This window comes from Colletotrichum godetiae (genome assembly GCF_030913485.1).
Source record: "Colletotrichum godetiae strain CBS 193.32 chromosome Unknown BDP55scaffold_5, whole genome shotgun sequence".
NCBI classification, from domain to species: domain Eukaryota; kingdom Fungi; phylum Ascomycota; class Sordariomycetes; order Glomerellales; family Glomerellaceae; genus Colletotrichum; species Colletotrichum godetiae.
This window is the reverse complement of record NW_026851253.1, coordinates 518,659-546,015: the sequence shown is the minus strand read 5'-3', so window position 1 is coordinate 546,015 and position 27,357 is coordinate 518,659. Positions and strand designations below refer to the sequence as shown.

At 53.7% G+C, this 27,357-nt stretch overlaps 8 protein-coding genes and 1 pseudogene across 9 annotated transcripts; 5 read left to right on the top strand and 4 right to left on the bottom strand.

The window, feature by feature from the left end:
• Positions 1-241: 241 nt before the first annotated feature.
• BDP55DRAFT_305971 (proliferating cell nuclear antigen) lies at positions 242-1,721 on the top strand. Its single transcript, XM_060566659.1, has 4 exons — positions 242-665; positions 728-1,157; positions 1,226-1,515; positions 1,603-1,721. The coding sequence occupies exons 1-4, from the start codon at positions 624-626 to the stop codon at positions 1,618-1,620; spliced, it is 780 nt and encodes a 259-aa protein (XP_060434455.1). The 5' UTR covers positions 242-623; the 3' UTR covers positions 1,621-1,721.
• A 615-nt stretch (positions 1,722-2,336) lies between these two features.
• BDP55DRAFT_305950 (pyridoxal kinase) lies at positions 2,337-4,095 on the top strand. Its single transcript, XM_060566658.1, has 5 exons — positions 2,337-2,579; positions 2,642-2,652; positions 2,737-2,816; positions 2,923-3,259; positions 3,433-4,095. The coding sequence occupies exons 1-5, from the start codon at positions 2,526-2,528 to the stop codon at positions 4,058-4,060; spliced, it is 1,110 nt and encodes a 369-aa protein (XP_060434454.1). The 5' UTR covers positions 2,337-2,525; the 3' UTR covers positions 4,061-4,095.
• A 340-nt stretch (positions 4,096-4,435) lies between these two features.
• Positions 4,436-5,097, bottom strand: BDP55DRAFT_542757 (deoxyuridine 5'-triphosphate nucleotidohydrolase; the record flags this gene model as incomplete). Its single annotated transcript, XM_060568347.1, has 2 exons — positions 4,436-4,704; positions 4,821-5,097. The coding sequence occupies 2 exons, from the start codon at positions 5,095-5,097 to the stop codon at positions 4,436-4,438; spliced, it is 546 nt and encodes a 181-aa protein (XP_060434453.1).
• Positions 5,098-5,954: 857 nt separating this feature from the next.
• Positions 5,955-6,990, bottom strand: BDP55DRAFT_627452 (uncharacterized protein; the record flags this gene model as incomplete). The annotated part of the gene is made up of 2 exons (XM_060571760.1): positions 5,955-6,830; positions 6,883-6,990. 2 exons carry the CDS (start codon positions 6,988-6,990, stop codon positions 5,955-5,957), a joined length of 984 nt encoding a protein of 327 aa, XP_060434452.1.
• A 2,148-nt stretch (positions 6,991-9,138) lies between these two features.
• On the top strand, positions 9,139-10,628 carry BDP55DRAFT_627451 (KH domain-containing protein; the record flags this gene model as incomplete). The annotated part of the gene is made up of 2 exons (XM_060571759.1): positions 9,139-9,654; positions 9,711-10,628. 2 exons carry the CDS (start codon positions 9,139-9,141, stop codon positions 10,626-10,628), a joined length of 1,434 nt encoding a protein of 477 aa, XP_060434451.1.
• Positions 10,629-11,524: 896 nt separating this feature from the next.
• BDP55DRAFT_305728 (uncharacterized protein) lies at positions 11,525-12,686 on the bottom strand. Its single transcript, XM_060566657.1, has 3 exons — positions 11,890-12,686; positions 11,752-11,804; positions 11,525-11,690 (listed from the first exon to the last, which is right to left on the bottom strand). Exons 1-3 carry the CDS (start codon positions 12,476-12,478, stop codon positions 11,664-11,666), a joined length of 669 nt encoding a protein of 222 aa, XP_060434450.1. The 5' UTR covers positions 12,479-12,686; the 3' UTR covers positions 11,525-11,663.
• A 4,810-nt stretch (positions 12,687-17,496) lies between these two features.
• Positions 17,497-18,362, top strand: BDP55DRAFT_627449 (Ser-Thr-rich glycosyl-phosphatidyl-inositol-anchored membrane family-domain-containing protein; the record flags this gene model as incomplete). Its single annotated transcript, XM_060571758.1, has 2 exons — positions 17,497-17,728; positions 17,836-18,362. The coding sequence occupies 2 exons, from the start codon at positions 17,497-17,499 to the stop codon at positions 18,360-18,362; spliced, it is 759 nt and encodes a 252-aa protein (XP_060434449.1).
• Positions 18,363-22,381: 4,019 nt separating this feature from the next.
• On the bottom strand, positions 22,382-22,454 carry BDP55DRAFT_t55 (annotated as a pseudogene). Its single transcript has one exon. The product of its transcript is annotated as a tRNA-OTHER (tRNA).
• Positions 22,455-24,853: 2,399 nt separating this feature from the next.
• BDP55DRAFT_305630 (uncharacterized protein) lies at positions 24,854-25,543 on the top strand. Its single transcript, XM_060566656.1, has 2 exons — positions 24,854-25,122; positions 25,187-25,543. Exons 1-2 carry the CDS (start codon positions 24,898-24,900, stop codon positions 25,289-25,291), a joined length of 330 nt encoding a protein of 109 aa, XP_060434448.1. The 5' UTR covers positions 24,854-24,897; the 3' UTR covers positions 25,292-25,543.
• The last annotated feature ends 1,814 nt before the right edge of the window (positions 25,544-27,357 follow it).

The window sequence follows — 27,357 nt, the reverse complement described above, 5'->3', positions numbered from 1 at the left end:
TAATTGCTATATCCAGCAGTTGCCATCCGGACCTTGAACAAAGAAACCCGGTCGTCAGGGAGAAGAAAGGGGGAGCCACGATTCAGGGGCTTGGAGCATCAGCGTACACCCCTGGCTCGGTGAGCCCGGACCAGCTGTTATCTCAGGTGGGCCAAATGGGCCTGCGAGACTGCTCGCTTGTCCTTACGTAGGTGGACGGTGCACGAGCCAATCTGTCAGTGATCAAAACGGACTGGCTGGCGTGCGAGGTGCCTGTGAGTATTACTGCCTCCCCCCGCGCGTTGTTGGCGTTGAGCCCTATTAAACGCTTGACGCGTCGTTCCCTCGCCAGCCCACTACGACGCGCGACCGTGTTTGCCCATTAAAGTGCTTTCCGCGACAAGACCTTCTACTCTTCATCAACCCCTCAACCACAGACTTGACGATCTTAACCTTTGCAACAGCTCACAATCCTCTCCGTGCCTTCACTTCCGTTTCTTTGATACCCGAGGATACCCATCTGCTCTTTTTCTTTTCACACGCATCTCATCAGCCAGTACGTCGCATCAATCACACACTTTTTTTTTTCTTCGACAATCCTCCCAGCTTCCGATCCAGGTGCATGACGCTGATACTTCGCAGAGATGTTGGAAGCCAGACTCGACCAGGCCGATATCCTGAAGAAGGTACTGTTTTCCCAATCTGATTTGATAGCCACCCCTGCTGGTTCTTTGACTAACCTGCCCAGGTTGTCGATGCCATCAAGGATCTCGTTCAGGACTGCAACTTCGACTGCAATGACTCCGGCATCATGCTCCAGGCCATGGACAACTCCCACGTTGCCTTGGTGTCTATGGCTCTCAAGGCCGAGGCCTTCTCTCCTTTCCGCTGCGACCGCAACATTGCGCTCGGCGTCAACCTTGGCTCCTTGACCAAGGTCCTCCGCGCCGCCCAGGGCGACGACATCCTGACGCTCAAGGCTGAGGATGCCCCCGACAGCCTGAACATTCTCTTCGAGAGCTCAGCCAACGACCGTATCAGCGAGTACGACCTTAAGTTAATGGACATTGACCAGGAGCACCTGGGCATTCCTGAGACGGACTACGCCTCCACAATCACCATGCCGAGCAGCGAGTTCAGACGCATCTGCGCGGACTTGATCGCCATGAGCGAGTCGGGTAGGCAGCACTATCCCTTCTAACCAGGTTCTTTGACAATGTAGATTCTAACTTGCTGCTATGTACAGTCACGATCGATGCGAGCAAGGATGGCGTCAAATTCGCTGCCAGCGGCGACATTGGCAATGGATCCGTCACCCTGCGAAGCCACACCAACGTGGACAAGCCCGAAAACAACGTGGACATTGAGCTCTCAGAGCCCGTCTCCCTGACCTTCTCTCTCAAGTACCTCGTCAACTTCTGCAAGGCCGCCGCAATTTCCAAGCAAGTCAAGATCTGCCTCTCCAACGAGGTACCGCTGCTTGTCGAGTACGCTCTGGCAGGCTCGAGCTACCTGCGCTTCTACCTGGCGCCGAAGGCAAGTCCACTCTCTCTCTCTCTCTCTCTCTCTCTCTCTCTCTTGACGCTCAACGCCATCAAAGACAAAAACTAACATGACCATCAGATTGGCGACGAGGAGTAAATCGGCGATTAACGACGGAATGAAGTTGATATTGTTGGCGTTGCACGGGATCATGGATGGGGCAAAGGGCCTGTCCTTTTCACTCTGGATTGAGTTTTGCATGTTCTAGAGAAGATACGCAATACGTTGGTGAAGGAAGAGCAAAAAGCACTTTTTGGGACCACGAAAGATAATGAAATAACTGTTTCCGCCTACCCTACATATGAAACAATGGGTTGGTCCATGGAATCGGTACCCTGTGGGCTCGACGTTCATCGAGTCCCTTCACTGGATTCTCTCAAATGAAAGAGTGCGCCAGCTGAGAGCAGCTGGATTGAGGCGACCAGCCTCTCGGTCAGAGCTTTCCAATCTCGGGCTAGTGCGGGGGTCTTCGATGCGCCCTTTGGCTTTTTGGCGGGGTCGATTTTTTTTCCTGGAAGTGTCGCGTCGGGAGTCAGAGCAAGAGCCACAACCAGAAGCGGGAATTGCGAAGCTAACGAAGTGGAAGAACCTGGAACCGCAGTACACACATCCAGATCCTTTCTAATCTCACTTAGTCATTCCCGTCTTTCCCTCTACACAAGACCAAGCAAGAGATATCTCCGGAATAGATAGACATCCGGGTAATTGCGCCGATACAGGACTTATCACTTTGCCCAAAACTTTTGATTTGCAACGCATTGCATTCGTTTGCCTTATTTCTGCACCATTCTACAACGTAATACCCCTTCTCATCGTCCAGCATCTATAGTCATTCCGCGCATCGGCATCTTTCCCGATAAAGCAGACCGCCGATAACCGACTCTCTTGAGATCTGAGAAACCACAAATACACGCCTCCAGTAAAACATAGAGAATTTCACATCCACTCGTTCTGAGCAAACATCAGAATCTTATCCAAGACGCCGCAAGTCTCGCAACAGGATCATGACGGTGGAACTCCCGATCCCCGATACACGCGTCCTGGCCGTCGCCAGTCATGTAAGGTCTTCTCTGAGTGCTCGCAACCTCTACTTGGATGTGTGACTAACCGTCCGGTACAGGTTGTGTCCGGGTGAGTTTGTGTCTTTCATAGGCGGCTATGTGCGCTAGACGTGTAGGCAGGATGGTGAGCCGCGGGTCTGACAGCCTACCGCAGAAATGTAGGAAACAAAATCGCCGTCTTCACACTGCAGTCCCTCGGCTGTGATGTTGCGGCTCTCAACACTGTCCAATTCAGTATGGCCTCCCTCCTTCCACTCTGCCCTCCCTCTCCATGACTCACTCCCCCCTTTCCCAGTATCATAGCTATAGCTTTGCTAACACAAACACCCTCAAAAAATAGGCAATCACACAGGGTATAGACAATGGAAGGGGACAAGGGTGTCCGCCCAGGAGATCCGGGACCTCTTTGAAGGGCTCAAGCAGTCGTACCTGGACGACTTTGACATGATGCTCTCGGGCTATATCCCAGGCGCCGAGGCCGTCGTGGCCGTGGGCGACATCGCAAAGGAGCTCAAGCGGAAGCAGGCCGCCGCGGGGACGCCGGGCGGCTTCTTCTGGGTCCTGGACCCCGTCATGGGCGACAACGGAAAGTTGTACGTCGCCGAGGAGGTCGTGCCCGCGTATCAGAGCCTCGTCGAGCACGCCGACTTGATTCTCCCCAACCAGTTTGAGGCCGAGTATGTTTATATCCTCCCTTCCCCCTTCCCCCTTTCCACCCCTTTTGTGGCATAATGGCCAGACATTGTGACGCCTCGACCGTCTACGCATAGCTCCATACCCATCTTGTGACAAAAAAAAAAAACGGCGTCTTCTTTCTTGCCACACACAAACACTGACACGAAAACCCAAGGCTCCTCTCAGGCGTCAAAATCACCGACATGCAGACACTCCAAACCGCCATCCGCGCCCTGCACACAAAGTACCGCATCCCCCACGTCGTAATCACCTCCGTCTCCCTCGCCTCGCCGGATCACCCGCCCTCCCACCTCTCCGTCGTCGGCTCCAGCATGTCGCCTTCCACCGGCGAGCCCCGCCTCTTCAAGATTGTCTTCCCCGCCATCGACGCCTATTTCTCCGGCACGGGCGACATGTTTGCCGCCCTCATGACGGTGCGCATGCGCGAGGCCGTCATCGCCGCCAGCGGTAGCGAGGGGCAACAGCAACAGCAGCAGCAGGAACAGCAGCAGCTCAAGGACCGCAAATCATGGCTCAGCGGCGACGAGGTCGACGCGCTGGACCTTCCCCTCGCCAAGGCGGCGGAGATGGTGCTGGCGAGCATGCACGAGGTCCTCACGCAGACGGCGCGCGGGATGCAGGAGGTCGTCGCGGCCGCGGGCGGGGACGAGGCCTTGGCGGAGACGGAGGAAGGGAGGACGAGGCTTCATTTGCTCAAGAGCAAGAGCGCCGAGCTGAAGCTCGTGAGGAACCTTGCGAGCTTGCGGGAGCCGACTGTGGAGTTGCGGGCGAGGAGGCTGTAGACGGTGGCCCTGGAGGATAGGGGTAAGGGGGGTGGGACCAAACTTCTTTGGGAGGGGGGCAAGAGAGAAAGAAAGACGTATCGAGGCATGTTTCGTTTCGGAGAGGCGCTTGTGTGTTGTTGTTTTATTGCTGTTTGGTAGATTTGCAAAGTAAGCGCGCTTAGATGGCGGAGATACATGTCACTTGCATGGAGAGACGGCGTGCGGAATTGGGAATAGAAAAAGGCACATCATGGTGGTCGTAGCATTGGTCATTATTCATTCCATTTCTCCAGTTCTATAAGATAACCACAACTTTTGTACGGTCATGTAATTCGCATTGACTGCGTCACCGCCCCAGGCTGCTTCTTGAGCTCAAACCAAACATCACCGTATCTACTGCGCAAGAGAAACACCGGTGCTGCCGAAGCCGCCAGCGCCGCGCACACTCTCCTCGAGCTCGGCGACCTCGACGACCTCGGGGGTGAAGATGCGCTCAATGATGAGCTGGGCGATGCGGTCGCCCTCGGCGACCTCAAAGTCCGTGTCGGCGTGGTTGAAGAGGAGGACCTTGACCTGGCCACGGTAGTCGGCGTCGATGACGCCGGCGCCCGTGTCGATGAAGTTCTTGGAGGCGAGGCCGGAGCGGGGGGCGACGCGGCCGTCTGTCATACAACGTTGTGGTCAGTAAAGTATACCATGGCCTACGATTACGATCGGTGTTGGGAGGGTAAAGCTTTGCGAGAGCTAGCTATGAACGGTAGAAGGACTTATTACGTACAGGTGCCAGCAGGGACGGAGATGGCAATGTCGGTGTCGACCATAGCCTTGCCGCGGGCCGGGATGGTGGTGACTTTTGCGGCGTAGAGGTCGTAGCCGGCGGCGAACAAGCTGCCGCGGGTCGGCAGGCGAGCCTTGTCGGAGAGCTTCTTGATCTGGAGAGGTGGGCAGGGCTCCATGGCGGCGGGGACGGGAGCGTCGTTGGAGGAGGTCTTGACTCGCTTGGCGGGAGGATCGGACTGCTGCTGTTGTGCGGCGACGGGTTCAGAAGAGGTCATGTTTGGGGGTTGAGAGAAGCTTGAGGGAATGTCTGACGAGAGTTTACCTTTCGCCGTTTGAGTCTTGGAGCGAAGTGCGGGGAACAGAGGTTGAGGCTTTGCTTCTTTGAATCTCCAAGCTCGGTGCTTGCTACGTATTCTGGAGCTTTCTTGGAGTGGGACCCCCCGGCTGCACTCTGGCGGTGTCGCGGGAGACGCGTCAGGACGCGGGTGAGCAATTGGCCAATCAGAACTAGAGGTAGCAAATACCCATTTACGCAGAAGGCACTCCATACTACATACCTATGAAGTGATCGTCATCCGACATAAGGTAGCATGCAAGGGCAAAAGCTACTTCATGACACGGCAGAGTTCGTTCATCTTGCGATGATCTCTTGCACGAGAATCAGATAGCCTCAGAGTTGCCTTGCGAACCCCTCCTCAAAGACAGACTCGACAGCTCAAAAGTCTGTCCGTACATTCGTACTCATTTCTTGCATTGATCAGGGCCAAAGGAGATGCTTCAGACGCACACTTCGTACGCCAAGTTCCTGACCTGGACGCCAACTCTGTGTTCCGTTTTATCCAGATCCGGAGGCAAGTGTAGAGTCAATCGCAGACACTGTGACGCACTATCGAAAAAGAGCGCGCACTGTGAAAGCCGGAGCCTCAACGAGCCTATTAGAACTGCGTGCCCTGAGTCAAGAGACTCGACGCTTAACAACAGGAGCTTTTCTCTGACATTGCAAGGCCCAGGGTAGACAAGCTATCACGAGAAAAATTCAGTTTGATTGCCTGGTTGGCCATCTCCACACGGGGGATCTGCGCCGACTGCGTCGCAGTTGCACTCGCACGGATGTGCGGCAGATCAAGCCCTGCTAGTCGTCCAGCTCTCTTCCAAAATCAATGAGCTTGAGCCTCGTCGCGTCTCGAGGATGGAACTGAGCGACCTTGGACCTGACGAGAAATCGCGCCGCTGCTGTTTCCTTTGATAGCTTAACATACGCCGCAGTGCTGTCGCCAGTTGCTTCTGCATGTTGGTTCAGAAGCTGTTCTGTAAGGTCGCGCATCTCGCGACCAGCAGCCGCTGCTTCGTCCGCATTGCCTTGTTCTCGGCCTGCATCCTCCTGAGGTATACCCCAAACTTCTTCGAGGCGTCGTTGTCGTTTGTCCTCGTCCACCTTGGATTTGACTTTGACCGGTCGGCCCTGGGCATTGAAACCAGCGCCGAGTTGATCCGAGTCGATTTCCATCATGTCTCCCACAACGGGTCCACCGAGGTCCTCGGCAGCTAGTTGACCTCCAAGATGACCGTCAATGAAGTTTCTCAAAGCCTTGAGTAGCTTAGTCGTCTCTCTGTCGTAACGCTTCTTCTTTTGCTTCAGTTCGTCCAGTCTTTCCTTGGCTGCTCGTTCAGGCGTCAATTCCATCCAAGATTCGGCCTCGTCCTTGAGAGACTGAATCCGCTTCTCCAAACTCTGCTGAAGGGTTTGTTGGTCAGTCAAACTCGCTTGCTCAACCTCGAGCCTTCGTTTGGTCTGATCAAAAGTGGCTCCTTGACTGGTCAGATAGGCTCGGGATTCAAGAACAGTCCGATGAGTCGTTCGCAAGGCCAGTAGCGCGGGTAAAACGGATTCCGAGAAAGGTACGAAGGGAGGTGTGCTGGCAACTTGCTCGAAGGCAACTCTCATGACTTCATAAGGTTCCCTCCCTGGTCCGGATGCATTCTGGCTCGAGTTGGCATTTCGTTGAAGCTGTTCACATATTAACTAATAGCACTCAATGAGCATGAGATGGGTTGCATACCGCTGCAAGCTCTTCCCGGTGTTGGTCGATCTTTTCTTGCAGTTCTTGCAAGCTTTGATCCAGGCTCAAGGTGTACCTATCACTGACGGGGTGGGGTGATTCGTCCATGTCGTGCTAAAATGTGGTCGCTTAAAGCTAGAGACTGAAGTGTGTTGTTGTCGTTGTTGTATGTCCTTGATTCAGGCCAAACAATCTGATGGTTCGGCGACACGGTGCAAATATCAGATACACAACACTCCGTAGCGCACGCGACTTGGAGAGGGTTTCCCGGAGGAAACGAAACAGTTCAAGCAACGGCAGCACGCGCAGGTCTTCGATCCGTCCTAAAGCACAAGGCCCGGCGGAGCAATGGGCACATCCAATGGTGTCGAGCGTCCGATTCGATCCCTGTCAGAAAAAATAAGGCGTGTTCGGGCGCTAGATCGTCTCTGCTTGTTTCATACGAGGTGTCACTCTGTGTCGGACGCTATCGAGATTTCCGGGGGCGCAGACAGCCCGCGACTTGCACAGATGATGGCTCTGTCTTGGCTGTCAAGCAGTCTGGCGCGCTGTCAACTGCAATTCCTGATGCGGCAAAGTGGACCAGAGAAGAAAGCGGTATTGTCGTCGGCAGAGCTGCGACTATCCGCCAAGACAATACTGAATTCGATATGGAAACCTATGGTAAAGCAACTGATGCCTGTCTAACATGGACGACAGGACGTGACGTGACGTTGTGCCGGGTCGGTTTGTGTAGGAAGTAAGGTATGGTGTGCAAAAGGCGTGTTGGTGCTGAGCATCCCCTTGCATTGTTTCCAATGCAAAGCACCGCGGTTGAAAGCAGGGTCGGTCGCAAGGCGCAAGGCGCAGCTTCCATCCGCTCCCGCACTTTTTTTTTTGTTCCCTTTGGTCAATTAGTTTGCGGGAGATGTACGGAGAAAACGCGCATGAAATGGCAAACACTGTGCGGCTCGCTGCATGGATCTACCCAATGAAACATCCCCAGCACAGGTAGGTACGCAGTGCTGCGTACGAAAGTACTCCGTAGAGCACAAGGTAGGAAGGACCAGCTGGCTGCGCACGCTGCTGCGGTAGGTAATAGGCACGTAGGTAGGTACGTTAGGCACCTCCGGAGCGGGGGCCACCACCTTCTCCCCCATGTTGCTTAATCTGCCGGGAAGCATCACCTCTCACTGTGTGGACCCTCTGTTTCTAGCCCAGAGTGGAGACACATGGAGGTAAGCGAGGCAAAGGCACTGGCTGCATCATTGTGGAGACCGTGTGATCTTCTAGGGCACTGTACTGGCCCTTGCCCCCCCCGGGCGGGCACTGATGGGCTCCTGGCATTGGCGCCGCGCTGGCACTTGCGCTGCTTGTTCTGAGGAGAAAGCGTGAGAATATCTTGCCTTCCCATCCCGTTTCTCAAACCTCTTCGAGACATCCGGAACCCCCTTCCAACCCATCTGTTTGCCCTGCACGGTTTTCTCTCCCCCATCTCTTTTAATCACCGACTCGCCTCTTCATCCCTCCCCCGTTTGTCAAAAGCTTTTTGGTGGGTTGTGTTTTTTCCAACGGCGTAGCGCATCGGTCCCCAGTTTCGCTTCCCTCTCACGTGTCGCCTCCGAAGCTATCCAGGTCTACCTCCTCTGGCTCGACCGTTGGCGCGTTGCCATCTTCGTTTTGTTGCTTAGCAGCTTGAGAAGCTTCAACGAGACAAGACACAGCACGGAAGGAAATATCAAAGCTCTGCTTGCAGACTTGACATCACGTCGCGATACATCGCAGCTTGGACTGTTCGTTTGACGGAAGAAAGGTTTGAGCTTCTGCATCCGAATCGCCTCCCAGATACAACCTTTGTCTATCATCAGCTCCTTCCCTCCCGCCTTCTTTACCTCTTTTCCATCATCCGCCTTCTTCCTGCCCGTCCGCTGCCTCATCGCCCAGCCTCGCACAGCCTCGCCTTCCCTCCGTTTGACCTGAGTATCTTTGCGATCCTCACGATTTCGGAAGTCACCTCGAACCTGATAGGATAGGAGTCATCCTGAACCCACATCCCGATCTTTCAACTTCACGATCTGCCTGCCCTACGACCTTTCATCCTGCACGATCAAAGCCACTTCACCGAAGAGACATTCTCTGAACCCGATCCCGACTACGCCACTACACCAGCCCGTTTTCCTTAGAAAACCGTTGTGGTGTAGATAGTCGAATACAAGCTCTTCTTGAACCTCTACGGAATTGCGAAAACTTGTGTGAGACATTAACAACTAGCCCATCATGTCCGCGTCGCCTACCCAACCCGCCAACTCGGCCAAGCGCCCCCTCGAGGAGACCTCGTCCCCTTCGCGTAGCAACGACCAGCCCGACGCGAAGCGACCGGCCTTGGACAAGATACTCAAGAGTGATGAGGAGGTTGAGATGGCCCAGCCGCTCGATGCCACTACCATCCCAACTACGGATGCGAACGGCGCCGACAAGACGAACGGCGCTGATGCGAAGTCTGAGACGGCTGACGAGGGCGCCGAAGGTTCCGAGACGAAGCCGATCCAGAGCTCCGTTGCCGGCTCCGTTCCTGCCACGTCCACGCCCTCGGCAAGTCACGATGAGAGAGACTGGATTCATATTCGCGCTGTCATTTCCAGCCCGGAAGCTGCGACCGTCATTGGAAAGGGTGGAGAAAACGTCTCCAACATTCGTAAGATGTCGGGCGCGAAGTGCACCGTCAGCGACTACCAGAAGGGGGCCGTTGAGCGCATCTTGACCGTTAGCGGCGTTGTCGATGCCGCTGCAAAGGTTTGTAACACAATCGCTCTTGCCCCAAGAGGTCCCAGCTAACCCAGTCGAATTAGGCCTTTGGTCTCATCATTCGGACTCTCAACAACGAGCCTCTGGCCGAGCCATCCAGCGCCCAGTCGAAGACGTACCCTCTCCGCTTGCTCATCCCTCACATCTTGATCGGTTCCATCATCGGAAAGGGGGGAGCGCGTATTCGCGAGATCCAGGAGGCTTCTGGTGCTAGGCTCAACGCGTCGGACTCTTGCCTGCCTCTGTCTACCGAGCGTTCGTTGGTGGTTATGGGCGTCGCTGATGCGGTTCACATTGCAACATACTACGTCGGCAGCACCCTGCTCGAGCAATTGAACGACCGTTTCGGTGGCCCCGCTGCCTCTGCGTATGCGACAAGGAGTGGTGGCCCTGCTGGTGTCGTCCCCGGCGGCATGCAAGTTGTCCCGTACAGCCCGCAGCCAACCACCGGCAACTATGGTAACCGTGATAACTACAATCGCAGACACGACGCTCGCGCCCAACCTCACGGCCTGCCAGCTGCTCCGTACGGCGCGCAGCCGTACCCCCACCAGGCAGCCCAGCCCAACCCGGCCATGCCCATCCACTACGGTGCGGCGCAGGCTGGCGGCTATGGTGCCGCTGCTCCTATGCAACCTCATGCCGGTGCTGCCATGCCTCAACCTCATGGCGCTCACCCAGCTCAGCCCGTCCACGGAGGAGCTATGCCAGGCGCGCCCTTGACCCAGCAGATCTACATCCCCAACGACATGGTTGGAGCCATCATCGGAAAAGGCGGGCAAAAGATCAATGAAATACGCCAGATCAGCGGCAGTGTGATTAAGATCAACGAGCCGCAAGACAACAGCAACGAACGGCTGGTCACAATTACGGGCACAGAGGAGTGCAACAGGATGGCGCTTTACATGCTCTACTCTCGTCTCGGTAAGCAGATTGGGGAGAAGGTCAGCCGGGTCGGCTAAGAGTGCTAACAAATGCAACAGAATCGGAAAAACACCGGATCTAACGTTGACGACGTTCATGACTTTACTGACTGACTATCAATTTTTAGTTCGGCAAACCAAAATTTCGGGCGGAATGGCACAGTTTCTTTTCTTTTGCGAAACATCATCGCCGCGTTTGGGGGATATCGGACTGGTCTCTGGCAACATCTACTCCGCGAGACCCCGGCTACATCTGGAAAGGGGGACAGGTCTCGATCAGCTTCGGCAGATCAAAGGTGCTTTTAGAGGAGGTACTACTTTTAATAGTGCACTACTCTCTTTTACTTCATCCATTCTCCAGCACATCTTGACTCCTTGCCCAATCTCTTCACCATCACCATTGCGCGCCCCATCGGTCGTCGCCCTGTCCGGCCCTGCTTGTCGTCCTATCACCCTCACCTACACAGCCCTGACGCATATGATAGCCTTGACCCCTAGAATCTCGTGACCCGTTCCCCAACATCGCCCTGATCAAATTTACCACATACATCCGTGCACCCTGCCCTACTACATTCTCTCTACCTGCCGTATGACACGCGCAGATCTCATCCTGTTGGGGCGCAGATCGACTGCTTTCCTTGCCCGCGCCTTGGCGGAGGAGACGAGGTCGCCATGGACACTGATAGTTTGACCGCGCGAGAATGAGATTGCTAATCGACTTCCAATAGGCATCTGACGAAGGCGACATTGACAAAGTCTGTCGGCTGGAGGCTGAGTGGCATACACAAGCCGCCATCCATGGGACAGGTGTGGTGGACGGGTAAGTTTCTGACTTGCACGTGCTGATGACGCGCAGGAGTCCAGCCTCGGATCAGAAGCAAATCACACAAGCCAAGTTCACTGAATACTGGGTTGGTGGTCGGTGATTGGGGTACCAAAATTGTATTACACATCTCGTCTCATCATAGTCCCATCTCAAGGTACAGTACGTAATCGTATTCATCCCATCCTCGTAGCTTTCTTCTTTCAAAGAACAAACTTTTACATGGCGCTAGCATTAAGTATACATAGTCTTCAAATTTGCTTCAATTCCACGTGATACTGGTTATTGTCAGTAAGTGATAGAGACATGGAAGAAACGTCGAGGGCCCTGATAACGTACCATTGAAATGTCCTTGCGGCCTGATCTCAGCAAGTGAATGTTATCAGAAATAGCTGCAAATACACCAGTCAGCTTTCTTACTCGAGCCTGCGTAACGAAGACGACGGATACAGAGAGAGGAAGTGAGAGCAAACGTACGTCCAGCCTTGGCTTTGGCGTCAAGATGAGCCTGCTTGCTATCCCATCCCAACAAAAGCGTCACAGCAGGACCCTTCTCCCCATCCCCTCCAGAGGCGTCCACGGCAAGCGGGGTCGAGATCTCGCCGTACGCGTGCCCGTGGAACCCGACGACGTCCGCTCTTCCCTCCGTCAACCCTTGAGCAAACTCGGCCGTCTTGCGCGCAAACTCGGGCTCGACGCCGTACGCGACAAAGACCTCTGTGCACGGCGCGCGCAGGACCGAGGCCGCGTCGGAGGATGGATCCGCCGCCGAGAGGGGCACCTTGTAGAAGACGGGCGAAGCGGAGACGACGGCTTTGAGGGAGGCGAACCAGGGCATGTAGGCTTCCGAGGACGCGAAGGCGGAGAAGGCGTCTGGGGAGGCCCATTCGATGACCAGGACCGTTTTGGATGGGTCTTCGAGCTGGGGGCCCGTGTGGAGGGCGTTTACGCCGGGGACGGATTTGAGGGTTGAGGTTACGTCGGACCAGGCTGCCGGGGGTTGGGAGGTAGTAGTATAGTTTTTGAAGGTCAAGATTATGAATTCTGTGACTAGGGTAGTAGCCATTTTAACGATGAGTGAAGTTGAAGGTTAAATTTAGAGGATGTAGGATGGTTAGGATGGGTGCTAGAGATGGAGAAATGGGTTAGAAAGGGTACTGTATGTGAGGTACCGGGTCCTCGCAGAGGGTTTGGGCGTGTAAGTGCTTCCGGGTTGGGAGTGGGACTTTATATCTTTGGGGACATATGATGCTATTCACGACTCTGGGTTTCTTTCCTACAGTAAGTCGGTGATTGACTTCGTCACAGAGTACGAGCACCTTCTACAAGGTTCTACATTCGAGGCGGGACGTTGCGCTTCTCACCTGGACGCATCGGGACACGTAGGTCACGTGGTGTGGTGCGTATTACTCCGCACCGCAGGGCGAAGCTTCTGGTAACATAGGTCTCTAGGTTCGCAAATGTCGCAAGCCACATTACGGCATGTTGTTTGCCGGGTCTTCAAGCCCGGTAGGTAGGGTATCTATGTTCTCTCTCAAGGGCGCAATCCGGCTTGAGCGAGACAGTTTTTCGGGCTTGATCGGATTGCTAAAGAAAAGGAGCCGGAGTCATAATGACAGGCGGGAGGCCATGCATCGCGCTCCGCACCGGGCGAGGCCGGCCGGTCCCACTCCCGCCTCCTCCCGCTCCATGGACCCCCGCCCAGAGACGGCGCACCGGGTTAGAGATCGGGGGCACTGGATTTGAGGCGCGTGATCAAACTATCTTACCTAGATCATCCTGAGTGACAATCACTCCCACCCGCATTCTTCGTGCAGATGATGACATCAAAAAGTGCGAATACAAAAACAATCCCAAATCCGGTCATGGCTTGACGCTAGTGATAGCGCATCTCACTATGAGGAGGGCATTCCAACGGTCGAGATCCGGCTCAGGAATTGTCTGGCCTTGAAACCGCGAAAGGGCGAGAGTCAGGAATGCGACGGTCCTAACGATTGCTTCTCTTCATCGGCAGTGGGCTAGCTTACGCTTTTCTCTCACGGAGGCGGGAGAAAGTACCGTGCTTGCCCAGACGTGCCCAGCTTTGCCTGAATGCCCTCTTTCGGGCGTCGCAAGTTGGCTTAGGGCTGAGGTGCATTCAATAAAAGGCTTCTTGGTGTCGCTTTTCGTGTCGCAACCGAAGTATTAACCTGCAGGAAGCTGACAAGGTTGACTCGTGTAGACCACGGTGCAACACCCTTCCTCACCATCACTCGGGAGTCACTGAGTGACAGCAACGTTGTGCGAGAGCCCCGGCATCGTGGCACCACTACGCGCATGTGAAGCTTGCTCGCTAGCACTGCCTGCATTGTCGTAGGAAAAGGGCGGCAGCCCACACACTACCTGTGATGCAAAAGGGCGGTCTCGTGACACCAGATCTCGCAGTGAGCGCCATCGCTGTGCCACTTGACTGCAGGTAGCCGAAAAACCAGTGGTCCGTCCTCGGCCGTATTTGACCTGCTAGGCAAGCTGACTGCATCGTAGAGTTGCAGAGAAAAAGCAAACTCGTCAGCGGTTGTCAAGTGTGTAACAAGGACCACTGCCCAACATGCGTTTGCCAGGGCTGGATGTCTTTGAAAATGGCCTCAGTTAGATATGCGCGAGCCCACCTTTGAAGAGACTATTTCTGTCGCTTTTGAATTTGCTTTCATTGGCTCATGACGTTGCTTGTATGTATACGAACAGTGGCAGGTCAAGGGGCTTTTCGGCTTCAGATGTCCTGGCAGTCAATGCCTCCATAACTTGGGATCCACGGGTTACGACTCGTTGCGGAAGGGTATCGCTTGCTGGGTCGGTGACTATGGGTAATAGAGTTTGGTGTTGAAACTCTGACAAGGGACGCAAGCGATGGGGACCTTGCTGACGGCCGACCCGATGCGTCGGACGAGTCGTTCCTTGGGTCCAAAATTGGGTTGTGGCGGTGGTGAATGCAGAACATCGGATTATGCAGAGGCGAGGCGGAAGACTGCAAGCTGAAAGCCATTGCGAAGGCTGAGGTGCGCAATTGGGCTATCACATGAGAAGAGATGGTGTTTTCGCAAAGCTACGAGAAAGCCGATTTCGACTCCACGGCGTCTGTTCGGCTTCTGTCCGAAGTCTTGATTGGAGCAACTTGTCCAACGCGGATGACTTTTGGTTCACTGGGGGGCGGAGCTGAGGCCCAGCCCGCTTATTCGTGATGAGTCCTCACTTCAAGATGCGGTCCCCAGGTCCACGATATCCTCACATTCCGCGTACATGGGGGTGAGTCGTCATCGGCGTGGGAATGGATATCTCCAAGCGGTGTGAGCAGGGGTTGAAAGGCAACTGCCAGCGGGGGAGGATGTCTTGCGTTCCGTGATTGCGACATCACACACAGGATACTTCGTAAAGGAGTTGGTTTGGTCGGATCCGCTTCATCTGTGAAGTGAATTAACTCGCAATGCCAGTTGGAGGTGGCAACAGGTTTCCGACTGCAAGTCAAGATGGGTCAACCGGACAGATTATTGATTCGAATTTTCCAGCTGGATTATGAGTATGCTCTCGCTTGGCAGCTAGTGTCGCTCCTTCGTGTGGTTCTGGAAGGGCCGAGGACACAAAAGATCTTTTTGTGCATGATGTATCGTCACTTCGGGGGGATCTCCAACGTCTCTACTCCGTACCCCTGGCTGACTCCCAGAGCAGCACAGACTAGAGGATGTGGCATGGTAAGATTTAAGTGGCCGCTTTGACGCCAGGCCGACGGTAGTGCTAGACGGCGGACTGCGGTGAAAAGGAGACGGAAGAGAGACGGACTGGTGCCAGGTGGATGGCATAGGTGTGGGCGAAAGCTGGAGGATACAAAGTTGGCGGCAGCGGCTGGTGCCAAGTCAGGCGGTCCCCATGAACCGTTTCCACGTTCCTTGCAGTGGCCGTGTCATTCGGTACGTACCGGCGGAGAGCTGCGAACTGTGCAATCAGCGGTGCCTATTTCCAGATCCCCGTTAAGGTAATTAATTAGCTTAAACGCTCTCTTGTCAGTGAATGGAACATGCTGTAGCATAACGTCGCATCATCTGAGCCATGTGTGGGCTCATCGGAGCGAGACACCATCAACGATGACTGCTGGAAATTGGATTAGAATGAGCGTTCATGTCAGCACGGCGGATTTGTTGACCATCCATACGGAGAGATGGCCGGGGAAATTCCCTCGAGGGGCGAGACCGCATGAGTATGGAGGTATGTGGGTGAAGCTATGTGCCTTTCCCTGTGAGGGTTGATTTTGCGGTTGGGACTTGGAACTGCTGGCCGCAACGCCGCCTAAGTTCTTCCAGTTTGTCTTCGTTGGAGGTCAAGTCAATGCCCCGCCTCGAAGCATCTCTTCCTCGATGTAGCTTGGCTAGCACGCCACGTCCGAAACTTGGCTCTTGTTGGCGGCCTAGGCTAGGCTGGCCTTGTGCGTGAGGTGGCACTCGAGGCTTGATATTTGTTTCCAAGTTTCTACTCCGTAGAGCTTAGGTTCCGCCCTATCCCGGCTGTTGGGGAACGTAGCCATGCCGTTTCGAGGCCTCGCTCGAGATGGGTAAGTATCCGTAACATGGGGGTGTTTGGATGTGGGTGTGAGCAAGAGTTGCAAGACGAAGCGAATTCGAATCGTCGAAAGCTTTGGTTGCCTCGACAGGTGGTACTGTTGCCTTGAGGCGAACCACTGGACTAAGAAAAAAAAAGTGTCCGCCTGCGAATGGGATTGGGAACACCTTCGGAGGTAAGTGGGTTGCGGGAGATCTCGACGTCTCGACAAACCCCTGAAATGGGACGAGTGGATAACCTGGGAGGTACTGCGCGGGCCGCTTCATTGGGTGAAATGGCAGTCCACTGAGCAAGAAGCGGAAAGCGCGTTGGCTCAGCCCTGTTCGGTTGTGATATGTTCCTTGCACTGGGTGGGAAAGTTAGTTTGCAATTGGGAGAAGTATCCGCACCGCATCGTGGTACCCAGTGGCACTCCTCTTGCAGAAGACGCCAATAGTGTATGTAATGCCGTCAGGCTGCAGCTCCACGAAGTTGGCGGTGGGAAATCTACGCGCTTCACACCGCAGTCAGACGGATGGAGATGGAAAAAGCCTGGACAGCTTCAACTGAGGTTGGGTGGTCACTGGTGCTTCCTCGAGGTGCAGGTACGTACCCGTCTTACATGAGTGGAGAGATGGAGTCGGGAAGGAGGTGCCTGCCTCTAGGCCCTAGGTACCTGCGCCAGGGAAATTCAATGGTCCACATCCCCTGGCTCATGTGGTCCCACCCAATCAGAACGGGGTAATCTCGTCTTTAATTTCCACACCCATGTCTGCGCTGTCGGCGGCGCAGTTGACAATTGCGACGATGGCATGCACAACTTCACCAGACGGCGGGAACATTGCGCCCAACTTCGCTGCGCTTCCCCCTTCTGTGCCTCACTTCATCACAGCCTGTGCCTGTGCCTCTCCAGGTTTTCACTCCCTCCCAATGTGATGCCCATGAGGCCATCCTGTGTGCCTTGTCCAATGGGGTCAGGATCCCCCCCCCCTCTCTGTACCCGTAGAACCTGGTATTTTCTCTGAACGTCAATGTCAATGGGACCCCCCCCCCCCAAAACCATGGAAGAGGAGGAAGCCACGGGCCATTGCCTTGCAACCCCCTTGCCGCGCGCCCGGAGCACTCACCTCAAGGCTCTCACCCTCACCCTCGGGGTGCTGGGTGCTGGGCTAGCAGGGGTCATGCTCACCTCACCTCCTCTTCTTTTCCTATCCCTTCTGTCGTCGTCTGCTCTTTCCTTCTCTTTCCTCTTTCCCTCCTTACCATCAACCCAAGTCCCAGTCACTTTACCCCGTGCCGTTGTGCGTCTCATCATCTGGCTTCAGCCTGTCACTCTTTTAAATATAGTCACTCATTAACCCGTCACAAAGACACTTCACTCTCCCTTTTTCCAAAAACCTTCTCACTTTCTACCTTCCAGTCGCTCGTTCCTGGACTTTTTCCGTCTTTTTTATTTTAGACCTAACTTCTAATCAACAACCTCTCCAACACCCAACGACCTCGTCGACTCAATTCAAAATGCAGTTCAAGATCTCCGCCGCTGCCTTCCTGGCCTTCGCTGCCTCCGCCCTGGCCCAGAACGCCAACTTCGACCCCGTCACGAAGCCCACCCCCAACGAGCAGATCAACGCTGGCACCTCCTACACCATCGAGTGGACTGCCCCCGATGCCTTCAAGGACGTCACCGTCTCCATCAGCCTGATCGGTGGTGCTACCCAGAACACCCAGGTTCCTCTCCTGGACATTGCCTGTAAGCATACAAATCTCCTGGCTATACGGGTCGAGACGGACATATCTCCCATCCTCCCGACGGCCAACTCGCGATGAGATGAGGAAGGAGAACTAACTCGCTCTCAGCCGGCATCGCCAACTCTGCTGGAAAGTACACCTGGACCATTCCCAGCACTCTCGGCAAGGACGCCTTCTACGGCCTGGTTGTCAAGTCTGAGTCCAACCCTACCGTCGACTTCCAGTACTCCAACCCCTTCCACATCATTGCTGGTGAGGGCGCTGCCTCTGGCACCACCACCGTCGTCTCCTCTTCCGCCACTGCTACCGTCACCCTGTCCGCTGCCAGCGTTTCGGTCACTCCTACCGCCTCTGCCTCCGTCTCGGCTTCTGCTTCTGCTTCTGCCTCTGTCACCAAGTCTGAGAGCGTCATTGTCAACTCCACCACCGCTCTTTCCACCACTGCCGTCCCGACCCCTGCTACCCTGAGCGCTTCTGCCTCCACCATCACCAGCGTCACCCGCCCTGCCACTAACAGCACCGGCACTGCTACCCGCTCTGCTATTGCCACCGTCACTGGTGTTGCTGCTGGTGCCCAGGCCACCGCAGGTGTCTTTGCTGTCCTCGGTGGTCTCGCCGTTGCTGCCCTTCTCTAAGCAACCCTTGTTGCAGCATTTACTCGGATTCACTACATCTGTTAAAACTGCATTGGGCTTGGTTTTGGGTTTCAACGTGCATATTTGGTCATGAATGGATAAAAAGACGGGTGACACGGCTTCAAGGCTAATGGACTCGGAACATCCGTGTCATTACCACCTTGAGGAAATAGGTTCCCCCGCACATGGCGTTTTCCTGTGTTTTCGATACCAGTGTCCCCGTGGACGTGGGTGATCACGAGGGACGGGTTGATACCTTTCTAGTTGATAATGTGAGAGAGAGAACGATTCAGTCTGTTTCTAAAGAAATAAAGAAAACAACTTTTTACAATACTTTGCGTCTTTTTGCCCATGGTTCAACTGAATTTCCGTGACATGTCGATCACCTTGGGGTAAGCAAGGTGAGATAGGTGCGATGCCGATCAGATAACCTTGCAGCTGTCATGGGACGGCCGCAGCTTGTCTGACGTGAACAGGTGGGATTTTCAGGCACAACCGCCCTACCACGCCTCGGTCCCAGCACACTGTTTCGGCTGAGTCCTTTCTGTTGACCAAGATGCATGGGTCTGCAACCACAACAACGATCCTGCAGCTTGGCAGCTACAACTCCATCAATGAAGCTAGGTGACGTTTTGTTACTTTGTTTTCACTGTGTATCAAATTACACCTGCCCATTCAATTTCAACAACGGTCTCTTTGTTCGTTCTAATTCCGCATTGTTTGGGCAATTTACAAAGGGCCGCCGATCAAAGCCCACAAAGCAAAAAGCCCCCGGCCGTCAACGGCTACGATTTCCCGGCCCGGTCGGACTCGGCTTCTGGAAGTAAGCGGTGGCGATCGGGTCTGGCTCCAACGACCAACGACAAACGAACGCCAGGTGGTTCAGGGCCCCCCTCTACCTTCCCCACGGTAATCTTCGATACTCTTCAACGGCAACACGAAATCGAAATCGAGAGAGAACAGCTGCTGGCCTGGCCGCGCCAAGACTAGGTTTTTTCTTAACCCAGGAAGGGAGGGAGGGGAGGCCTTTGCAGAATAAGAAACCTGACACGAACTGGCTCATGACTCGGCCGATTAGATTGCAACTCCAGTTTTTCTGGAGACGGTTGGAAACTCTGTAGGAGTCCGACGGCCCGGGATCAGACTTATTGAAACCTTCCAAGAGTACTCCGTTGCTGAGGGCGAGGTAATGCAGCGTTGCTTGCTTTTCTTCCTACCTGTGTGTTTTGCTGTCATGGACTAACCGTTCTGCCATTCTTCAATTTATCCTGGCGGCCCTTGTTTCGGATTCTGTCACCACACCCCTCGGATACCGATACGGCAGCATCTCTGCCCTCTTGGGACCGGCCAACTCCGGCGGTTCCGGATTTGCACGCAGCTATATGTAGAGATTGAGCGTCTCCATCGCCAGATGTGATCGGCGATGACAGAGCAGTTGCAAAATACAAGGCCTCGGGTTCTTCACGGGTATCCAATACGGTTACGGGAAAAGCGGCGCTGATGAGAAGAAAAAAAATCATCCCCAATATAAAGGAAATCAAGGGAAAAGTGCAAGCGCGTCTGCGTGTGTAATGTATTATACTTTCGGCTTCCTCATCTCGGGAGGAACGTTGTGGGAGTATGCGCGGCCTTCCGGCGCGGCAGGACCGACTACCGCAACCCCCCCCCCCCCAATGGTGACATCGTTGCCCGGGTTTGATGGTCCTTTCACTCGCGCCAGCAATAGCGTCTCACGGTCTCAGTTTGGAACATTGCGGGAGGGGGCCATTTAGTTCCCAGTTCCTTTGGAGGGGTCGACCTTGTTTGAAGGCTGCGAGTGCGGTATTGCGGTCCTATAGTGAAGTCCTGGTCAATGCCCGTCGAGCCAGTCTGGTCAGCTGAGAGCGTGCGATTATGTCCAGCTGAGAGTCAGGCGAAGGGGAATATTCTCTCTGAATCCGGGTCCGGGGCGCTAGGTGGTCGTTGGTGGGCAGTAGGCGCGCGTCTGCTGGGCCCCCCTTGATCGCGAGAGACGCACTGAGCGTCCGTTTCGATTGGGACTGACACGGTTCTGAATCCGGCATGCCTTTGTTTGCTGAATTATTGATGGTGAAAGTCAAGGGGCCTAGGGGGGGAGAGATGTCAAACCTGGCTGGAACTCGGGTGTGGCTGCGGCAGGAGCAGGACAACGGCGAACTGCTGCAACGGACCTGGGCCGTGTTGATGGAAGAATTCCGTGGATAGTTGTGCTCCTTGAAACGGAGCATACGGGCATGGCATGACTCTCTTCGTTCCACTGTGATGCCTGTGCTTGGGGATGCGGTTGCTTGTGTGAAGAAGGGTGTGCTCTTGATAGGCGCATGTTTAGGCATTCAGCCCGTCTTGAGAATATGCTGATCGATCCATCAGCAAAGTCGCCACTACGCGTGCCAAACTAAACGTCAAACTTATTTGCTAAACGTTCGTATGTCGTGGTGCTCCCCTAGTACTGTCTCTGGCTCTTCTTCGAGCTATTCTCATAGGTTGACCTGGCATATCTGACCCGGTCTCTACAAGTATCTGCATGAAGGGTATGAATAGCAGAGCCTCCCAACTTTATAGCTATGTTTCTCGCTGTCGGCCTTCTCGGGATGTGTATAACCACACCATCAACGGATGGATATCTCTAACGGAGTCAAAAGCTGGACACTCGTCAACTACTGGCAGCTAAGAGTGGCCCTGTTCAGTGTTTGCGTTTGATAGAAAGAACTCACGAGAGTGAATCGACTCGCTTCTGTCTGTACCCTAGTACACGCAGGTTTAGATTTCAGGCTACTGAATCACTAAGTCCTCGCGGTCGTGTACGTTGTAGTAGCGAAGTCTGGCATCCCCGCAATCCTCCTTTGTTTTCGATAATTGCTAGGACGAAATATCTCAACACAAATGTTGGTATAGCAATAGGGTTGAGAGATCATCGAATGTCTACTCGCCCGATTTAACTTACTACGCGTGGAACCTCCCCTGGCCAATTTGCTGTGACGAGATGAAATAGCGACATTGACAGACGATTTGGCCTTCTAGTCATGGTTTCACAGCCCATTTATCCGAGAGATATGTGATGTTTACTTTGAAGCTGATGAGAGTCTGATTCATACGTCTTTAACGACGTCGCTTTCAGTCCTAATAAGCAGGTCGTCTGACAGGCTACCGAGGACTCATACCGACCCAAGTACGGCAATGGAGTAAACAGAAAGCTGGCATGGCTTCTACTTACATCAATTTACATAATTCAACATGATACTAGACTATAGCGTCTAGAAGTATCGAAAAAGGGCAAACAGAGTTCCTCGCCTTCCACAAGCCTAGCCCTCGGGACGAGTGGGTCTGAAAGCTTCAATGAATCCTCACCTTCTACAACTATCATCAGCTCACCGTCAGACAGAACCCGACAGTTTCTCAAAGAACCGAGATGAGCTATCATGAGTGATGTTTCAAAGTCGAGGACTCTGATACATGCAGTACGAGTAGCGAGTCTCAATCAGACGCAAGTCGAGCAACATAAGTACACACTCGCGCATTGGCACATCAAATTAACTCAGGCACCACTCAACGAGACCACGAGCGCTGTCAAAATCATCCACAACGCAAATACGGAGAGGATTTGACTAGAACATCAGATGTCACGATAGCAACCATAGAGGACGATCAATGTCAGGAAAGAGGTGCCAGTGACGCTTCGAGTGACATCGACATGGACCCACCGAATAAGCTCATGCTTCAACTAACACATCCCAGCCCGTGATGGGGACCTGCCCAAAAATCGCCAAAGCCCTAACCGCACACATACAGCGGCCGTGAATCGAGCCGGGTCGCCTCGCGGGAGGAATGACTAACTAAAAGGCAAGTTCAGAGTTCCTCGGTCCTCAAGGAGTGTAAGAAGTAAGATGCGAGATTTTTTTTTTAAAAAAAAAAAGAACGATTGCGTCAATCGCTGACGGGAATTGAGCCCGACGTGGCTGGTTATTGTTAGTGATGATGTTCGTGATGTCTCTGATGAGGTAGGTGAAGCTTACGGGTCGAACCCACAACCTTGAGATTAAGAGTCTCACGCTCTACCGATTGAGCTAGCCGGGCGGATGGAATCCTGCCTGATGGTTGGTGACGGGTCGAGGGCTGCGAGTGGTTATGGATGAAGTGCACAGTAGGGGGGACTCCATAGTCTTGAGCGGGCCCCTCGTAGCGATTTGAAGGGTGTGTACATCACAGAACGCAGTCTCGAGACACTGAGGGCTCTGATGCATAAGGAGCTTTTAAGAGCCCGGAGGTAGCAAGATGAGGCGGAGGTTGGTTCACCGAATACATATGAGACAAGTATAACGAGGGTATCTAGTCGTACACAGGCAGGCTCTTACATGCTGCTATGAACATGCCTTGTTCGTGAAAGTAACGGGATTGGGAGGGCCATGAGACTGTCCCAGATCAACACACGTCATGTGTATAGATGAGTTGATCGGGATCGTATGCTTCTTACTTGTCTAAGCTTCATGCAGCCCTTTGTGGCCATTGCCATCTCCTGTCTCAAGTCGGGAACACACTGGTCCACTGAGTGTTACTCTAGCGAGGCAAGAAAATGTTCTGCTGGTAAGCACTGGTAGAGGTCAGTAAGACGGTAACCACCATCAGATACAACTTCGGGGGCAGGAACACTTCGTCCAGCATGTGAGCGGTTCCATAGGGCGAGAGACCATCTGATTTATAAGTTGAGAGACAACGACCAATGCCTCTATCAAAGTATCACAATAGCCCTCTTGTTGAATGAAGAGTTCAATTTTGTGCGTATCTTTTTGCCCTGCGAGGTGCATTCCTCTAGATGGGATGGCCAGGCGTGGATTTCGTCTCGCTACCTGGGCCTTCGAGGGTGGCATTGGAACAGCCCCAATGTCGATATGGACGATCGGTCCCCTGCACAGGTTGAACCCGTCAACTATCGTAGGCTTACCAAAGGTGTGTAAATGGACGTTACTTACTTTTAATCCAGGGAGTACTGGAATTTGCCAGCCTGCCTCATGATCCACTACGCATCCAACTTCTGTTCTGCAGGTTCGAGGACAAGAAGCCGGAGGACTCTTCTACGGAAACAGATACCTCGACCAAACTTCGCATTGGTGTAATTCCTATTGGGCGAAGGGACTGGCCTCGAAGCCAAAACCTAGCGTCCTCAAAGCTGATGTCGAAGGCGTAGCCGTTGCATGTTGCTGGAGAGTCTCACTCGCCAAGAAATGATGGGCACCTGCCCACATTCAACCAGGCGAAGTGAGCAATTTCCGCAGAAAACCAAAATATAAACCACGAGCAGGCGATTCTGATTTAGTTGGGTGTCTCCAGCCGTTGTTGTCTCGGGCGCAAGAAGTGAAGCGGCGCAGCTTAGACAACACTGGGGGCACTGAGTACCTCGTATTGTATGTTAACGTGAGAGCAAACTCGTAGCCGAGGTTTCGGGGGACTTGGACATTGTTGTACGAGTCTCAACGGAAATGCCGATCCGACGACATTGGACGAAAGCTGTTTTCGTTGGACTGTGAAGCTGGCGAGTGGTTGCCTTCCTCTGAGGCATCCTTTCCATCGCTCTGCTAACTGGGTCAGATGTGCATGTCAGCGAAATCCCAGGTCACACAATTATGAGAAATCCTCTCCGTACCATGTGGCATGTCCTCAATCTAATTGGTAGCCTGGGGCACCATTTTCTCAGTGATTGCCCGAAATCGCAAGTACATCACGGGTGGCAATTTCAGCGTTGGGCTTGAAAAGCTCCACTGGACACAACTTGTTGCTCGAGGACGAGGCTTAGATATGACAACAATTCTAGGGCAGAGATTGCTCTCATCACACCGTTTCAAGTAACTCCGCCCTGGTAGAAACGAAAGATATCTATGTAGCTGCTACGCGAGGCCATCCGAAGGTTTATCGGATTTCTGAACCGAGATCGGGCGCAATAGTTTCCTCATGTGTAAAGATATAGATGTCGACGTTAACCGGAGATGCAGAATCCGATCCACTTACTGAGGCGAGGGAGGCAATTATGTGCCCACTGCCGGCCAGTTTGTGTAGTTCCGGACCACCAAGGTTTACTTCCTAAACCCCACGTCCTCTGGCGTAATACTCTCAGGCATGACAAGCCCAAAACTTCAGCTGCTTCGTCACGATGGCGCCAGATAAGGAGGCCTGGACCCGGCCAGTAGATGCCTCAGCTTTCAATGCTGTGATCGGGGCTTGTCATGCTTGGCCGAACAGAAGGGTGTCCTCTTCTGAAGACTGGGATCTAAAGAAGGCCGGCCCGAGGCCGTAGTTAGGCAAAATACCTAGACACAGTTCCTTGCTGCCACTCAGAATGACAAGAGAAGCATGAAGTTAACTGATCATTGCGGGCGGACCTCTTGACCCGGGAACAGCAATCATGCTCATGTGAAATGCTGACCTTTTGCTATCTACCTAGGGTTGAGACGGAAACGACCTGGAACACTTCGGCGATAGTCTGATAAGAGAACACACGGCGGAATACTTTTGCTCAGCACTACATATGTGTCACATTTCCTGCGCACTGAATGTGCTACACATGCTCAGCGCCTGCTTCCAGGTTGTACCCATGATGCAATCACTTGCATCCAAACGGCTGCGAAGCAAAGAAATCCTCGTACAGTATTTGTTCACTGCATTCATCTCATGTTCAGGAGAATTCGAAATCTCCCTGCAGCCGCAACTGGGCGCATGGGTCGTTGAGTATTCTGAGGGTTGGCGACTGGATGTTGGTTGTGCCGTTATCTTGGATTGGACAACTCCGCGGAGGTTGACTTACACGTGTGGAATAGGCAAAGGGGTCCGCATTGCCGCGTTTAGTGGAGGCTGAAAGGGCCGTTCAAAACGCCCGCAACCCACGGCCGCTGTGCCGGATCCATACACGACAGATGCGGTAGCGCCAGTTTGTGCGATGCTTCTAGTGTTGACATTTCAGCCACAAGTCCGAAGTTGAAAGACATGGGATTTTGAAGTTGGAATCGAGCAGCAAACAAAGTCCAGACCTTCGGGGCGCCGGGTGTGGAAGGCAGGGAATGGAAGCCGGCAAACCGGGGGTATGCACGTCGCGACGGGAGACGGGAAGACTGGAAGACCTGAACCAGACAAATGGGACCGATGTGGGGGTCTAGATAGCTGACATAATACACGAGAACCCCTTGTTAGTGGATCTGCTGCGGCTAGGGCCTTTCGTTGTCTCTTTATCTTATCTCAACTCAACCTCCCCCTCCGAATGCAGCGTAGCAACCTAAAACTCCCTAGTCATCCTCATTTTTCATCATCAGCTCTTCTGCCCCATTATGCTTCTCCCGTCACACCTGGGGAGCATCACGGCCAACAAAACGTGGGGAAAAAGAGTGTCAGGGAGAGCCGGCGGAGGGTACCACAACCTTGCCTCACTTACGGGGTCCCGGACTATACCAACCCGTTTATTCCTGGCCAGTCTTCGAGGAACAGCAAGCGGCACGCGGTCCATGACCAGGGTCAGCGTTGTGTCAATTCCTCTACGACGTCAAATAATGGCAAAGTATGACACTACTGTTCCACGACGTTGGCCACGCTTTTTGATGACCGTCAGCTAGCGCAGACGGCACTATCATCAAGGAAGACACTGCCGTCGGGTGCCAATTGGGCGGGTCTCGTCCATATCAAAGACCGGTCCCGAGTCCCTAGTCTAGTTTGTTCTAGGGAGCCAAGCCAGTGCTTGAAGTTAAATCGTCGCCGGCCAAGACTCCCAACATCTTTCACCTTTACAAAACATCGCTCACCTGGTATCCGTACCCTTCAATCGCCAACAACATAGAAGAGCACCATTACAGACTTCAAAGTCAGTTGGTTCCAAATCATCGCTACAAGCTTGACGTACATGCCGTCAATGGTCGAATGAGCCCCGCGGAGATCGACGCCAACGATTAAGCATTCGCCAGTCAGATACCAGAGTCAATTCCTTATCTCTTGGACGCCAGGGGTGGGGCCTGGCCTCGACCGTCACAACTGCATCTTGAGCGCCAGACGTGAGCCTACCAAAGATAAGCAATAAGCTCAGAAGCCTCCGTTTCGTCGTATTGTTCCCCGTTTCCTTTGCCCCCTTGTCCAATCACTTTCCTTCTAAAGCACTTTACTGAGTGTCTTAGAAAGGCAAGGACCGTCAAGATAAGGCATATGAACCTAGCGTCAGAGGCCACCCTTCTTGGCTCATCACATCACTGTGCTTCGCTACCTAGGTATTGCACTGGAGGTCGCAACAGCGTGGTTTTAAGCCTCTGATTACACCCAAGCCGGCTCCCAGTCGACGAAGAACATATTTGCAGCTAGTCCAAAGGGCCCAGGGGAGCAGCACCTACAACGCTGTTGGCTTTCATCTCAGCATTCCTCTCGGCTCTGGAGGAGACTCGACTGGGTCTTGTCACAATCGTGACTTTCTCTCGCTCACTTCGGATTGAGCCTTCAAACAATAATCTGCAGCTTCAGATCTGTCACTCATTCGAGCTCCTCCTTGGCTTCCAGTTACTATTCTTCGCGAGTCACATTTGATCGAGTATTAGAGACACAACGTGCAGCACCGGCACTCTCATTCGAGACATCACCCTAGTGCCTCGGCCTACCCACGCTACAGGAAAGATTGTGTCATCTCCGTCTTTCTCCCGTCTGTAGATTCTTATCTGGGAGATCGACCAGCAAGCCCGCTGTCCAGTATCAAGTCTACCACGCAGTTGGTGTGGTCCGGTCCCTTTACGCCTCTTGGCCGCCTCCCATCCCGTCAGCGCGTCTCCGTCACCCTCGCATTTGTGGCCCCTTCATCCTTGTATCCCCGCGGCAGGGCAGGGGATTTTTGCAACAGAATCAATCCGGTTTAGCGTCTTGTTGTTCCGGAGATGCATCAACCGCCTTCGATCTTCAAGAACCATATGTCTATACGTTGCAAGCATTCATATAAGACTGTCCTCCTTTGAGGCTTCCCGGTAGC

Bases quoted from the DNA above. Each gene is read 5' to 3' on its own strand.
- BDP55DRAFT_305971 (XM_060566659.1), top strand. From the start codon at position 624: ATGTTGGAAGCCAGACTCGACCAGGCCGATATCCTGAAGAAG. The intron at 666-727 runs GTACTGTTTTCC...TAACCTGCCCAG, and splicing joins AGGCCGATATCCTGAAGAAG to GTTGTCGATGCCATCAAGGA. The intron at 1,158-1,225 runs GTAGGCAGCACT...TGCTATGTACAG, and splicing joins GATCGCCATGAGCGAGTCGG to TCACGATCGATGCGAGCAAG.
- BDP55DRAFT_305630 (XM_060566656.1), top strand. From the start codon at position 24,898: ATGTGTCACATTTCCTGCGCACTGAATGTGCTACACATGCTCAGCGCC. The intron at 25,123-25,186 runs GTTGGTTGTGCC...CGTGTGGAATAG, and splicing joins CTGAGGGTTGGCGACTGGAT to GCAAAGGGGTCCGCATTGCC.
- BDP55DRAFT_305950 (XM_060566658.1), top strand. From the start codon at position 2,526: ATGACGGTGGAACTCCCGATCCCCGATACACGCGTCCTGGCCGTCGCC. The intron at 2,817-2,922 runs GTATGGCCTCCC...CTCAAAAAATAG, and splicing joins TCTCAACACTGTCCAATTCA to GCAATCACACAGGGTATAGA. The intron at 3,260-3,432 runs GTATGTTTATAT...CGAAAACCCAAG, and splicing joins CCCAACCAGTTTGAGGCCGA to GCTCCTCTCAGGCGTCAAAA.
- BDP55DRAFT_305728 (XM_060566657.1), bottom strand. From the start codon at position 12,478: ATGGCTACTACCCTAGTCACAGAATTCATAATCTTGACCTTCAAAAAC. The intron at 11,805-11,889 runs GTACGTTTGCTC...GTGTATTTGCAG, and splicing joins CGCCAAAGCCAAGGCTGGAC to CTATTTCTGATAACATTCAC. The intron at 11,691-11,751 runs GTACGTTATCAG...GACAATAACCAG, and splicing joins GCCGCAAGGACATTTCAATG to TATCACGTGGAATTGAAGCA.